Raw genomic sequence first — 15,639 nt, forward strand, 5'->3', positions numbered from 1 at the left:
GAGGCAATACCAAAAGGTAAATGCCACAAACTGATAATGCTCCTCTCCTACAGCAAAGGAGAGGAAGCGTTGGTGTCAGGCACATATAGGAATGTGCAAGTAAACATCCTTGAAGTCGATAGAGGCAAGAAAATCCCCCTGATGTAGGGATGCCACCACCGTGCGAATGGACTCTAAACCTATGTACCCGCACAAAACTGGACCCACCTTGCCCTCTTTCTTTGGGACCGTGAACAGGTTTAAATAAAAACCCTGAAACCACTTGAAAAACCTGAAAACAGCAGGTCTTGTACCGGACCCAAGGAGAGCTTGCAATTGGTCAGGGGACAGACACACATTGGAAGGAAAGAACCTTTCAGAGTGTAAAAACTAAGCTCAATCTTGTAGCTAGACAGAAACCAGCAAAGATGTCTCCCCCCCCACCCCAGGGGCACCGGTCAGAGCGCACCTTCGTGCTGAAGGAGCCTTACCCCGTGGGTCTAGAGCAGGGATCCCCATACTACGACCCTCCAGCTGTTGCGGAACTACACATCCCATGAGACATTGTAAAACTCTGACATTCACAGACATGACTAGGCATGATGGGAATTGTAGTTCCTTTACAGCTGTAGGGCCAAAGTTTGAAGACCCTTGGTCTAGAGAATCCCGTTCTCGGCTTGCCAGACCAGGGCCCCTTGAAACCTACCAAGAATGACTTGAAAGGTTTTGAACCCATGTCAGTGGACCCTCAGGGACAGAACAAATTCTTGTGAGCTGAGGACAGGCCATGTTTGCGACGAGGTTCCTTATTCTTACCAGCCTGTGGAAGAAAAGTACTCTTCCCCCATTTGAGACTCCTAATGTCATCATCCAGGGTAGTCCCAAACAGGCAATCGCCCTGAAAAAGGTAAACCAGTCAAAGCTTTTTTTTTTTTTTTTTTTAAGGAGGTCTGGTCCTCAGACCAACACTTAAGCCACAATACACGCCTAAGTACCACTGCCGAAAAAGACAGCCTAGAAATCAGGGGAGCTGCATCCAAAAAAGGCATTACAGATAAATTGCAGCCCCAGGATTAACTGATCCGCCAGTTCAGCAAAGGCAGGGGGAAGCTGCTCACCCTCTGGGTCACAGCGCAAAAGTTTAGCCCACTCAGTCAGAGGTTGCAACACCAGGGCAATGGTGAAGACAAGCAAGCAACAATGAACATATTGCAGGCCAAAGCCTCTGCTTTTCTGTCAGCCGCATCTTTAAAGGCCGGTGATTCCTCAACCGAAATCATGGTCACCTTTTTCAACCTGGAAATCGGTGGGGGTCCTCCTCCGGTGGAACACACAACTTTTTAGAGGAGGAACTCCTCAAAAGGATATCGCACCGCATAACGTTTAGGAACCACAAAGGAACGTTGTGGATGCTCCCCCTGCCTTGCAACAAATCTGTCAAACTAGGAGGGATAAGGAAAAACTTTTGCTGCTCGAAACGGCTTGCGAGTGCCAAAGGGGACAGTCATCTCCGCCGCAGCTTCATCCTCCATTTTTTAAGTTTCACACACAGACACAATCAGTGTGTCCACCAGCGCCTTTTTTGTGTACAGCTACAGGTGTGGAGGAATCATCCTCACTATCAGATAAGTCCGCAGGGTTGGACCCTGTCCACCGAATCAGATTCAGGATCTGATAAGACAAACAAGGCGGGGGTCACTTTTTGCTACCCAGTCATCCAAAAGCCACCTCCACCAAGGACACAAATTACTCCAGGACCACCGTCAGTGCATCTATGGATGGTTGGGACAAAGAGGGTCCCACATCCTCAGAGGAGGTCAGGCAGGCTGTGCTCTCAACACAACCAGGGAACTGACCACGCTGGGGTGATGTGCTTTATGTCTAGTGTAGTCCACTTGAAATAGGAAAGCAGGGGGACTGTCAGGATCACCGGGTATTACGCGCATAGTAGTGCAAATCTTTTTAACCACTTCCATACTGGGCCAATTCTGCCACTCCGCTCCTACATGTAAAATCATAATTTTTTATTGGAAAATTACTCCGAATCCCCCAGACCCTGAAGAAAAAAAAAAAAAAATAGCAGTTGTTGCAACTTAAGACACGCGACATTTGCGCAGCAATTTTTGAAATGCTTTTTTTTTGGAAATTTTTTTGTATAAGGTGAAAGATGTTACGCCGAGTAATTAGATACCGAACATGTGCTTTAAAATTGCGTCAAACTTCGGTACTTAAATATCTCAGTAGGCAACGATTTAAAAATGTTTACAGGCTACCTGTTTAGCGTTACAGAGGCGGTCCCTGGGCTAGAATTATTGCTCTCGCTCTAACCTTTGCGGCGATACCTGACATGTGGATAGAACACCGTTTACATGTGTGGGCGCGATGTACGTATGCATCTGCTTCTGCGTGCGAGCATGCGGTGATGGGGGCATTTTCAATTAATGTTTTTAACTTTACACTTTCCCTTAAATTCTTTTTTGATCACTTTTATTCCAATTACAAGGAATTTAAACATCCCTTGTAATAGGAATAGGGGATGGCAGGTCCTCTTTATGGAGAGATCTGGGGTGAATAAGACCCCACATCTCTCCTCCACAATGGAAAGCCTGCGATCAAAAAAAGAAAAAAAAAAAAAAAAAAGACCCACCTGCCAGGCCCGGACATGACGTCAAAACATCACGCCTGGGCCTTCGAGAGTCACAGACTGCCGGGGACCATCTGGTCCTCTGTATTCTCTATGGTGAACTTCAGCCGATCGCATGAGCGAGCCCCTAGAAGCACCAGAGGGCAGCGGGAAGGAAGGGGCGTCCCCTCCCGCCACTGGTAAGAACAATCGAGTGGCTGAACAGATAGATTTCTAACCTGATTGCTATCCCTGCCCCCCCCCCCCCAAAACTCAATTGCAGCTAGTGCTGTCTGGAGGTGCCTTATGCAGATCAATTTACTGCACCTTGCTTGGCCAAATTAACCCAGTTACAAAAACGTTTAGAAGTTGATTTGTACAGCTTATTATTCCAAAACTAGGTACACAGATTTTTTTTTTTTTTTAGTTCAGCTAGCCGTCTGAAAAAAAAAAAAAAAAAAAATTACACCCCAAAAATCTCAGATTCCTGCATCCACACAAATGTTGTGAATGCAGGTATTTCCGCCACTGCCCTATCGTATTATGATCCAGGCCAAAAAATCCAGGCTTGTGTACAAAAACTTAAGATCTAAACAACTTTGGTTGGTTGAGGATATCAATAGTAGAATATTCTGAAGTAGTTCCCCATGTTCTATTCTGTACAGTCATGATAAAACCAGTTTTTCAGGTTCTAAATGTCCACTTATACATGCCACAATAATCCTCAGTAGAAAAGAATCAAACAGTTGCTTCAAATCAGAATGGCGGATGATATATAAACAAGTTCTGCAGATCTGAAAGGTAAGATAGTGAAAGTAGACAAAGGGGATTTCCACCCAAGCCCAACCACTGTACAGTACTACCCTCTGTACACTTTCATCACTTACAGCAATGTGGTGGATTCCCTGCATGTCAGCCACTGTAGTTCAAACAATGAAATTTCTATTGTCATGACATGATCAACGTCCTACGCAGATGTCTAAAGCTCACCATATACGTGAATAAAGAGGTTCTAAAGCCTGAAGGTTTTTCCTTCAGCCATTCTATGTATTAAGGTAAAAGCCTTCACTATGCAGCTGCCCCCCTAACTACTAAACTAAGCCCTACTTCAACCCAGCAATGTGCACAAGAGCAGAGGTGCTCTCATTGGCTCAGACAGCAGCGGGAGCCATTGGCACCAAGTTGCTGTCAATGACAGCCAGCGAGCAGGGAGCCGGGGGGAGGGAGGGCAGGGAACCAGAGAAGAGAAGGGAACCAGAGAAGAGAAGGGAAGGGATCAGGGCTGCTCTGTGCAAAGCTATGACAAAGGAGACAGGAGGGCAAGAGTATACATCTCTAAAACATTTAAAAAAAAAAAGCGCACTGTCCCCTCGTGCTCATGCGCAGAATCGAATGCATATGTAAGTCAGGCCCGCATATGTAAACGGTATTGCCACAAACATAGCAAGGACAAAAATTCTACCGCTAGACCTCCACTGAAACTCTAAACAGGTAACCTGTAAAAATGTTTAAAAGTGTTGCCTATGAAGATTTTTAAAGAGGTAGTGTTTGTACCTACAAGTAAGCCTATAAGGCTTACTTAAAAGGTACTGTAAATATCTCTTTAATGTCATCGGTGCATACGCTCTGAAGGAACAGCGGCCGTGACGTTCCTTCAGAGTCCTGTGCCGTTAACGGCGGCTCCGGCCGATCAGCTAGCCGGATGACGTAAACAAGGAAGATGGCTTAACATGTCGGCAATGTTACCGGTTAGTGGGCGGCACTGTGGGGGGCTTTGTTCTAAGGTAAGTATTTCATAATGAGCTAGTGTGTGATGCATACTAGCTCATTATGCCTTTGTCTTTCAGGTTTATTTTCTGAGGTTTACAACCTCTTTGAGTACCGTAGTATGTCATCATTCCACGAGCGTGCGCAATTTTAAAGCATGGCATGTTAGGCATTTATTTACTCAGCGTAACCTCTTTTATATCTTACCAAAAAATAGGGTTATATATTGTGCTTTGTTTGCAAATTCACTAAAGAGTATTTAAAAAAAAAATTAAAATAAAAATTGTATTTGAAAGAATCACTGTGCAAATACCATGTGCCACGAAATTGCAATGACCACCCATTTTATTCTCTAGGGTCTCTGTTAAAAAAAAAAAAAAAATTATTTTTTACATGTAGCACATTTGTTTCAATGTGTGAAAATTCACACAAGGTACACATAGCCCTGTTTTTTCTAAGGCTCCCTTCACACCTGAGTTTATCGTTTTCAGGCTTTTTTTTTTTTTTTTTGCAGTTGTTTGGAGGTAGGCATTGACATAACAAAAACACTGGTAATCTGCCAAAAAAGAAGCTCATGTACTTTTTTGAGCTTCAGGCGAGAAAACGCTCAGATGTGAACAGGGGCCATTGAAATGGATAGGATTTTGCTTGTTGGGCATTTTGAGACTTCAGAGATGAGCGTTTTACAAGTTGAAAACGCTCAGGTGTGAACAGGGCCTAAATCACGCCACACCAAATACATGGTAATTTGTTACCATATGATTTCAGGCCCCATTGGGAATTACTGACACTGCCCTGCGCCAGCAAAAAATATGCACTTTTTTTGTGCATTGCAAGAACATGCGCAATTTTGGCATTATTATCTAGCTACCATTCCATTAGAAAACTGATTCATTGCTAAAAAAATAAATACGGACTAACTCTCTGCTTGTTCGCTGCATCATTATTGGTATGGGCTTAACATCTGCCTGGAGCATAGTCTACTGGTAATGAGGAACAGCAATAAAATATATTTATTCAGTCACTTCATTGTAAGCCAATTCCTAAAAGCAGGAGTTAGAACTTTCCAAGGTAAAGAAAAGTCTGGAGTCCTCATGGGTTAACTGATTCCTATTGGCCCACATGTAAAAACTAGGAGACAAAACATGAGGAGATTTCACAGATACTTCATATTTTAATCATTCATGTACAGCACTAGAAATGTGAAGGGATTCTGCGGACTCTACAGTCCTACAGACTGGATACTTTTGAATCTACCTGATCATTAAGGTTTTCCTTCCATATAAAGCAGCATAACTTCAGCACATATTTAAAGGAGATCCAGTGCATACGTGTGGCTCATAAGGGGTTACTGGTTTGCTGAGTATTTCACAAGCAGAATGCATCTCATGAGCCACTAGAGAATAATGTGACTGGTTCCTGGCAAGATGAGTTTCGAGTGATAGCACAAGTCAGCAATAAAAGGCATGAGGAAGCTGTAAGAGCCAAGGCCTAGAACAACCTAAAGGGCGAGTAACTGACATGACAAAGAATGAAAGACTACATATAAAACATAGGAGGACTTTATATAGAACTCCTTTATAGTAGAAGGAAAATGAATACCAGAAAGCATACCATATTCAATACCCAATTTCAATATAAACAAATTCAAAACAAATATTATATTAAGGCTGATTAAAGGGGTCATTAACACATGCTGCAGTTCTTACCGCCCTTCTGAGATGCCATGCACAGTGGACTGCTTTAAAGAGGGCAGTTGACAGATAGCTGGGAGCCAGCCTCAGCGCAACAAAACCTTTAACCCCCTTAGCGGTATCCCCGAGCGTGACTCGGGGTGGATGTGCAGAGCATGCAGCGGTGTCTCTTACCTTCTCCTGGCGATCCAGCGATGATCTCCCATTGCTGTGATCGCCAGCCGAGATCCCCGCCGCTCGTCCGTCGGTATGATGACTTCCTGGTTCCGTTCCCTGCAGCAGCAATGGTGCATGGGAGCGGAACTGGGAGGGAAATTCAAATGGTGCACAAAACACAAACACATACACACACACGTATATATTATATAACGCATGAATTATAATCTAATTAATAATATATATATATATATATATATTTTTTTTTTATTGATTAGATTATAATTAATGCGTTTGTTTCAAATTGATCACATCTGGGATGTCTACTAGAGTCTTCTTTTGGTCAGGTTTAACCACTTAAGCCCCGGAGGATTTGGCTGCTAAAAGACCAGGGGGTATTTTGCGATTTTTTTTACTGCGTGACTTTAACGGACAATTGCGCGGTCGTGCGACGCTGTACCTAAACGAATTTGACGTTTTTTTCCCACAAACAGAGCTTTCTTTTGGTGGTATTTGATCACCTGTGCGATTTTTTGATCATGCGCTATAAACAAAAAAAGAGCGTCAATTTTGCAAAAATAATATTTTTCACATTTTTTATATGAAATTCCCCAAAAAAAAAAAATGTAAAATTGTCAATTTTTTTTAAAATTTTTGGCCAATTTGTTTTATGCTACATATGTTTGGTAAAAAAAAAAAAATTGCAAAAAGCGTATTTTGATTGGTTTGCGCAAAAGTTATCGCGTTTACTAACAAAGGGAAAGATTTGTCATTTTTGGTGTTTTTTTTTTTAAACGAGTAATGACGGCGATCTGCGATTTTTTTTGCGGTACTGCGACATTGCAGCGGACAGATCGGACCCTTGACTGACATTTGACACTTTTGGGGTTACCAGTGACATTACTGCAGTAATCAGTGCTATACATATGCACTGTTACTGCAAAAATGACACTGGCAGGGAAGGGGTTAACTGTATTGGGAGAGGGAGGGGTTAAGTGTGTCCTAGGGGCGTGATTCTAACTGTAAAGGGACATGGCTATTGGTGTAAAAACAAAGATCAACGGTCCTACATAGTAGAACCGTCTGATCTTCATTTTTACACCAGGGAGAATGACAGACGGCTTGTTTACATAAGCCGCCTGACTTTCTCCCTTCACCGGAGCGATCGTGAGTGACCGGCGGACGATCGGGTCCGCCGGTCACACGCACTGACTTGTCATGAACGAGCCGGGGCGGGCGCGTGCCCGCCCGCAATTGGCTTACAAGTCAGTGACAGGTGAGTGACGTACCCCTACGTCACGCTGCCTGGCCGGGGCTGACCGCCGCAGTGTATAGTTGTGCGACGGTCGGCAACTGGTTAAGTTAGGAATTACTAAGAATTGTAGGCCTATAATGCATAACGCCAAATTTCCATGCATAAAATTGTACCGCTTTTGGTACATAATTCCTGACATAATCATACCGCCAGGGAGGTTAATAAATCCGCACCACAACCATGTGCACTGCACACAGTGGCAACACTGCCCTATTCACGCAACAGGGGCTTTACATTTTTTTATGCAATAGCAATGCACAGCATCCCAGCTGTAGCCTGTGTACAATCCCATCCAGCTGCCTTTGTAGCTTCAAGGGGGTGGTAAAACAGATCAACCAAGTTTTTTTTTTTTTTTTTTACCATCCCGACCACAAGTGTAAAAGTGGCCTTAAAAAAAGTTGTAAAGACTTATATTTTTTCCTAAATTAATAAACATGGTATACTTACCGGCTCCTTGCAATTGTATTGCACAGAGCAACCCTGAACCTACTCTTCTAGGGTCCTGCACTGGCACTTTTGTCTCCTCCTTTTCTGTGTGCCCCCACATAGCAAGATGTGTGCACTCCTGAGGCCTGCTTTGTGTGTCCATAGACACACACAGCACATCATGGCCTCACCTCCCCAACAGGTTTTAATTGGCAAAACAGGCACAACGCTGAATTGAAATGGAGGGCGGGGGGGAGCTACACATCTACTGGGACCTTAAGGGATTGTAAAAAAAAAAAAAAACTTTTTTTTTTTAGTTTAACCACATCAGCTCTGGAAGATTTACCCCCCTTCATAACCAGGCTTTTTTTGCGATACGACACTGCGTTACTTTAACTTACAATTGGGACACTGTACCCAAATAAAATGGATGTCCTTTTTTTCCCCACAGAGTTTTCTTTTAGTGGTAAACACCTCTGCGTATTTTTTTTTTTTTTTTTTGCGCTATAAACAAAAAAGAGCAACAATTTAAAATAAATATATATTTTACTGTCTGCTTTAAAATATATCCAATAATTTTTTTTTATTTTTAAATAAAAAAAAAGGTCTTAATCAATTTAGGCCAATATGTATTCTGCTAAAGGTTTTCGGTAAAAAAACAAAAATCCCAATAAGCATATATCGATTGGCTTGCTCAAAAGTTATAGTGCCTACAAACTATGGGATATATTTATAGAATTTGTATTTATTTTTTTATACTAGTAATGGCGGCGATCAGCAATTTTTCGCAGGACTGCAACGTTGCGGCGGACAAACCTGACACTAAGTGACACTTTTTGGGGACCAGTGACAGCAACACAGTGATCAGTGCTAATAAAAATGCACTGTACTAATGACACTGGCAGGGAAGAAGTTTTCAGGGGTGATCAAAGGGTTAAATGTGCTCCTTGGGAGTGCTTACTGTGTTGGGGATGCTTTGACAGGGGGAAGACAGAGATCCATGTTCCTGCCTAGCAGAAACACAGGATTTCCATCTTCCCCTCTGACAGAACAATGACCTGCCTTGTTTACATAGTCAGACCAACATTCTGTGTCTCTCTGGAATGATTGACGGGAACTGGCGAACATTAGGTCCACCGGACCCACTGATTGGCTCCTGCTGTGTCCAATCACAGCAGGAGCAAGTTGTAAACCTCGCGCTGAAGAGCCACCCTACCACAGTGTATGTACATGGGGCGGTTGAACTTAACAGCTCTGTGCAATTCCATTGCACAGAACAGCCCTAAACCTCCTCTTCTGGGATCCCCTGAGGGGGGAAATAGAACATTTTTTGGCTTTCAAACCACTTCGAAAATTTCTTGTGTTTAGAAAGATTTTAATGGTACTGAGAAGCATAACACAGTGGAAAGACATGTCCCAGGACACCCAACTAAAAACACCTACATACTATACACAGCGAGTTATCAAGGAAAACCCTTCCATGCACTCTTCTCATTCACACTGGCACTAGTAAATCTGTGTTTGGGTGTTTAGGGGATATTTCTAAACAAATAAATGCAGCTAATGATTTCTCAATGGCATAACTCAAACCGAGCATTTATCTGTGTTACCATGTAGATGTGTGTGATCGTTCCTAATACCACGTTTAGTGCCATTCACACACTAGCTCAGTTTACACACTGCTGTTGGAAGACCAGTTAGATTAATTAAATGAACTGCTTACTGCTGTAGTTGTCTTTACAGGTTGCCACGGGTTACTGCACTTACCAAACTCATCTCTGCACCAGTAAATAAACCCAGCCATTAATCATCTTTCTGAAATCACTCATAAGCCAGCACTACTTAGAAACTGCTACAGAAGGGTTTCTTCTATAAGCTAAGGCTCCATTCACATATTGGCATCCCGGATCGTGGGCAGAATTCCCGCGATTTTGCCCGCAATCCTGAAGCACAGCAAATCTCAGGACACCTGTTTGATTCTCGTCACTTCCAATGGCACCCCAAAACGCAGCACGATTTTGCCACGATTGTCGCCTGATGAATCATGGTAAAAAAAGTCGCCCAAGAAAAGTACAAAAATGTATTTTGTGCGACAGGTGTCCCCGATTCTCTTTGCGTGATTTTACCGCGATTCGTCAGGTGACAATCACGGCAAAAACTGCAGAGTGTTTGGAGTGCCATTGAAAGACGGGAATCACACGGGCATCCCGTGATTTTCCGTGATCCTGTACGCCAATATGTGAACAGAGCCTAAAACATATAGGCCTCTTTCACACAGCCGCTCTGTATATCGCCCCATCCGTTTGCGGGTGATTTACGGACATAATGCATGTCAATGGGATTGCGGATGTCAGCAGATAACCATCCGCTGACATCCGATTTGTGTCCTTTCAGTTCTGTTCCGTTTTTTTGGAACGGAACAGAACCCCATTTTTCTTCCATTTAAAAAAACGGAACGGATGCAAAATCGGATGTCAGCGTTGTCATCCGCTGACATCCACAATCAGATAGACATACATTATGTCTGTATATCATCCGCAAACGGATGGGATGATATGCGGACATACGGACCGGATGACACAAGTGTCATCCGTGTCCGTAAAGAAAAAAAAGTGCCGGAGAGGAGATAAAAAACGGAGCGGCCGTGTGAAAGAGGCCATACACACACAGGATGTTTTTACTAGTTGCTGGGTGTTTACAAACACAAGAGGAAAATATGTTCTAGAACCACCCTACATAAAAAGCACCAATGGGAGTGGTTTATGCAATTTAAAGCTGAACTGCAGGAATTCGCTCTTTTTTTTTTTTTTTTTTTAAAGTGCAGGCACACTATGAGTTAAGTCCAGTGAGGTGCACGACACCTCCTGGGCTTTATTATTTATATCTGGACAGCTTTATAGTATTCCCAAAGGATAGCCATCGCTGTAGTTCTGGGAGAGCAAAGCTGATCCTTCTAAACGCTACATCATGAACAGAAAAGTTGCTGTAGCCGCTATGCTCACCCCCTTCCTCCTCCTGCCCAATCACAGAAGTCTTGGTATTATGTAAACACATTCACAGAATACAAAGGCTTCTGTGAAAGGGCAGGGGAGGGGTGGGCATAGATGTTCTGTAAGCAATAAACCTGTCAAATGTAGATAATAGTGATAAACCCAGAAGATGTCATGCACCTCCTTGGACTTAAAGTGATTGTAAAGGCTAAAGGTTTATTTACCCGAGTCCGATTTAGCTCTCCTGGGTCTCTCATTGGCTGAGACAGCAGGGGTAGTCATTGGCTCCCACTACAGTTATTCACAGCCAGTGAGCCAATGAGGAGAAATTGGGGGTTGGGCCAAGCCACGGGGTGTGCGAATGGACACACATGGCAGTGGCCTGGGAGTGAGGCTGCTCGGGTGCCCCCGTAGCAAGCTGCTTGCTATGGTGGTACTAAGCAGAAGGGAGGGTCTTCTCTGTGCAAAACCACTGCACAGAGCAGCTAGGTAAAACATTGGGTATTAAAAAAAAAAAAAAAAAAATACTAATTTACTAAAACTGGAGAGTAAAAAATCTGGTACAAGTCTGCCAACAAAGCAATTTGTCACAGCTTAATTGAATAAGATGAAGGTAGAAGCCAAAAGCAAAATCTGGTGCAGCTGTGTATGATAGCTTTGACAAAAAAAAAAAAAAAAGCCAAACAAACTTGAAACCTGATTGGTTTTTATGCAGGGCTGCACCAGAATTAGCACTCTATAGTTTTAGTAAATGAACCCCATAGTGTTCCTTTGCTTTTTACAAAGTGGCCTGGAATTCAGCTTTAAAGATCCTGACCTAAAAACAAACCAACTATTGCAGAACAAGATATATGGGTGTTGACAATCTACTAAATGTGTAAAAATAGCCACAAGTCTACGCAGGCATTACACAACAACTTTGGAAAAGACATTTTGCTGCAGTTTAGCTGGTGCACTTACACAGGTCTGCCTCTGGGGGCTTCAAATCAATCAATAATATAAAAAAAAATGGAGTCAAAGTAAAAATGGGCCCGGCACCAGGAGAGAGAACACAGGGGTGGCCTACATCGAGGGTGGGGGATGCCGGGCATCAGTGGTATGGCCTACACAGGGGGTGCCCGGCATCAGTGGTAAAGCCGACACGGTGGGGGTTGCCCGGCATCAGTGGTACGGCCGACACGGTGGGGGTTGCCCGGCATCAGTCGTACGGCCGACACGGTGGGGGTTGCCCGGCATCAGTCGTACGGCCGACACGGTGGGGGTTGCCCGGCATCAGTCGTACGGCCGACACGGTGGGGGTTGCCCGGCATCAGTCGTACGGCCGACACGGTGGGGGTTGCCCGGCATCAGTCGTACGGCCGACACGGTGGGGGTTGCCCGGCATCAGTCGTACGGCCGACACGGTGGGGGTTGCCCGGCATCAGTCGTACGGCCGACACGGTGGGGGTTGCCCGGCATCAGTCGTACGGCCTACACCGGGGGTTGCCCGGCATCAGTCGTACGGCCTACACCGGGGGTTGCCCGGCATCAGTCGTACGGCCTACACCGGGGGTTGCCCGGCACCAGTCGCACTGCCTACACCGGGGGTTGCCCGGCACCAGTCGCACTGCCTACACCGGGGGTTGCCCGGCACCAGTCGCACTGCCTACACCGGGGGGGAGGGAAGGGGTGCCTCTGGCATCAGTGGTACGGCCTACACGGGGGGGAAGGGAAGGGGGTGCCCCTGACATCAGTGGTACGGCCTACACGGGGGGGGGGGAAGGGAAGGGGGTGCCCCTGGCATCAGTGGTACAGCCTACAGGGGGGGGGGAGGGAAGGGATGCCCTGCATCAGTGGTACGGCCTACACGGGGGGGTGCACGGCATCAGTGGCACAGCCTACATGGGGGGGGGGGGGGAGGGGTGCCCCTGGCATCAGTGGCACAGCCTACACGGGGGGTGCTCGGCATTAGTGGCACGGCCTACATGGGGGGGGAGGGAAGGGGTACCCCTGGCATCAGTGGTACTGCCTACACAGGGGGAGGGAAGGGGTGCCCGGCATTAGTGGGAAGGCCTACACGGGGGGAGGGGTGCCCGACATCAATAGCACGGCCTACACGGGGGGTGGTGGTGCCCGGCATCAATAGCACGGCCTACACGGGGGGGGGGGGGTGGTGGTGCCCGGCATCAATAGCACGGCCTACACGGGGTGGTGGTGGTGCCCGGCATCAATAGCACAGCCTACACGGGGGGGGGGGGGTGCCCGGCATCAATAGCACAGCCTACACGGGGGGGGGGGGTGGTGCCCGGCATCAATAGTACGGCCTACACGAGGGGGGGGTGGTGCCCGGCATCAGTCGCACGGCCTACACCGGGGGTTGCCCGGCATCAGTCGCACTGCCTACACCGGGGGTTGCCCGGCATCAGTCGCACCGCCTACACCGGGGGTTGCCCGGCATCAGTCGCACTGCCTACACCGGGGGGGAGGGAAGGGGTGCCTCTGGCATCAGTGGTACGGCCTACACGGGGGGGAAGGGAAGGGGGTGCCCCTGACATCAGTGGTACGGCCTACACGGGGGGGGGGGAAGGGGGTGCCCCTGGCATCAGTGGTACAGCCTACAGGGGGGGGAGGGAAGGGATGCCCTGCATCAGTGGTACGGCCTACACGGGGGGTGCACGGCATCAATGGCACAGCCTACATGGGGGGGGGGAGGGGTGCCCCTGGCATCAGTGGTACGGCCTACACGGGGAGGAGGGAAGGGGTGCCCCTGGCATCAGTGGCACAGCCTACACGGGGGGTGCTCGGCATTAGTGGCACGGCCTACATGGGGGGGGGGGGAAGGGGTACCCCTGGCATCAGTGGTACTGCCTACACAGGGGGAGGGAAGGGGTGCCCGGCATTAGTGGGAAGGCCTACACGGGGGGAGGGGTGCCCGGCATCAATAGCACGGCCTACACGGGGGGGTGGTGGTGCCCGGCATCAATAGTACGGCCTACACGGGGGGGGGGGGTGGTGCCCGGCATCAATAGTACGGCCTACACAGGGGGGGGGGTGGTGGCTGGCATCAATAGTACGGCCTACACGGGGGGGTGGTGCCTGGCATCAATAGTACGGCCTATACGGGGGGGGGCTGGTGCCCGGCATCAATAGTACGGCCTACACAGGGGGGGGGTGGTGGCTGGCATCAATAGTACGGCCTACACGGGGGGGTGGTGCCTGGCATCAATAGTACAGCCTACACGGGGGGGGGGGGGGTGCCCGGCATCAATAGCACGGCCTACACGGGGGGCATGCGATGACCACACTGCAGTCACTGAGGGAGCCACTCAGGGAAACGTGGTCACCCCAGGACAGGAAGTCAAGTGGTAGGAACACCAGGCTTAAAAAATAAAAAGGAAAGCAGCAAGGAATGGCTGTGCTGGGACCAATAGATGGGAAGGCACTCAGTGACTGGGTTTAGTCAGACTTGACAAAGAACAGGAAGATGACACAGTGATGTGCTGGGCACACAGGTAAGGGCCTGTTCAGGGGAGGGGTGTGGGGAGATGGAAGGCAGAGAACTGGAGAAGTGTGTCTTTCTGAGAACACAGACATGGTTCACACTATGAGGTGACACCAATCATTACAGAGCCCAACACTGGGGGTGACAGGGCACCGACTGAGGCGGCATCCATTGTTTCCAGGGGCTGCCCCATGTCACACTTACTTTCTGTATTCTTTTCAGCGCCATTAGGGGAGCAGCAGAATGGCGGGCGGGGACAGAGGACAGCAGCGTTCGAGGTCTCGGCTTCGGCGGGGTGGCTCCGGGGGAAGTAGGGCAGCGACTCCGGCCTCTCACTGCGGCTCCTGTGTTGTGAAGAGGAAACGAGTCACTTGCGCTTACAGCCGGCCCAGGCCTGACTCACTGGGGGCGGGGCTGGGAGCTGACGGGCGGGGCGTACATAGATCACTCGCTTTTCTCTCGGCTTTCATGAATGTCGTCATGACCGGGAAGTCAGGCGGTGGCGTTTTTTTGCCCAGTATTCACATTGCACAACTTTATTTAAACGGCCAACTATGGTGACAATGTCTTCCTTCTGTACTTTGTTAGCACCATGTGGTAAAATTAAGCATCTAAGAGAAATAAAGATAAAACAAAAAAGTATATCACGCCACTCCTACAGAGAAAGATTTATAATCCCTCAAACCATGGAAGAAGTTCAATAGTATTTGTACACAGAAACTATTGTTACATTTAGGTAGTGCTGACATATGCCACAGCGCTGTACACAGAATATTAACAGACTCATATCAGTCTGCACCACAGGAGCTTACACTTTGATGTCACTGTCACACGAAAATGTTATCTATTACAACATATACCATAGTGCTGTACAGAGAACACCAGGCTCTGCACCACAGAAGCTTACACTCTAATATCCCATCCATTGTCCATCACATGCAAATTTTATCTATTGATATCCAACATATACTATAGTGCTGTATAGAGAACACCAAGCCCTTTACCTCAGGCTCTGCACCACAGAAGCTTACACTCTAATATCCCATCCATTGTCCATCACATGCAAATTTTATCTATTGATATCCAACATATACTATAGTGCTGTACAGAGAAAACCAAGCCCTTTACCCCAGGCTCTCCACCACAGAAGCTTACACTCTAATATCCCATCCATTGCCCGTCACATGCAAATTGTATCTATTGATTTC

General features: G+C 47.1%; 1 protein-coding gene across 2 annotated transcripts in view; it reads right to left on the reverse strand.

Moving 5' to 3' along the window:
* Positions 1 to 14,678, reverse strand: part of UBE2D1 (ubiquitin conjugating enzyme E2 D1) — a 65,788-nt gene extending 51,110 nt beyond the window's left edge. For both annotated transcript variants that reach the window (XM_082268033.1, XM_082268034.1), the window contains exon 1: positions 14,636 to 14,678. In XM_082268033.1, coding sequence (XP_082124159.1) covers positions 14,636 to 14,659 — 24 coding nt within the window. In that variant the 5' untranslated portion in view covers positions 14,660 to 14,678. The remainder of the gene's footprint in view (positions 1 to 14,635) is intronic.
* Positions 14,679 to 15,639: the final 961 nt, after the last annotated feature.

The sequence above is a fragment of the Pelophylax lessonae genome (assembly GCF_965119305.1).
Source record: "Pelophylax lessonae genome assembly, chromosome: 9".
Taxonomy (NCBI): domain Eukaryota; kingdom Metazoa; phylum Chordata; class Amphibia; order Anura; family Ranidae; genus Pelophylax; species Pelophylax lessonae.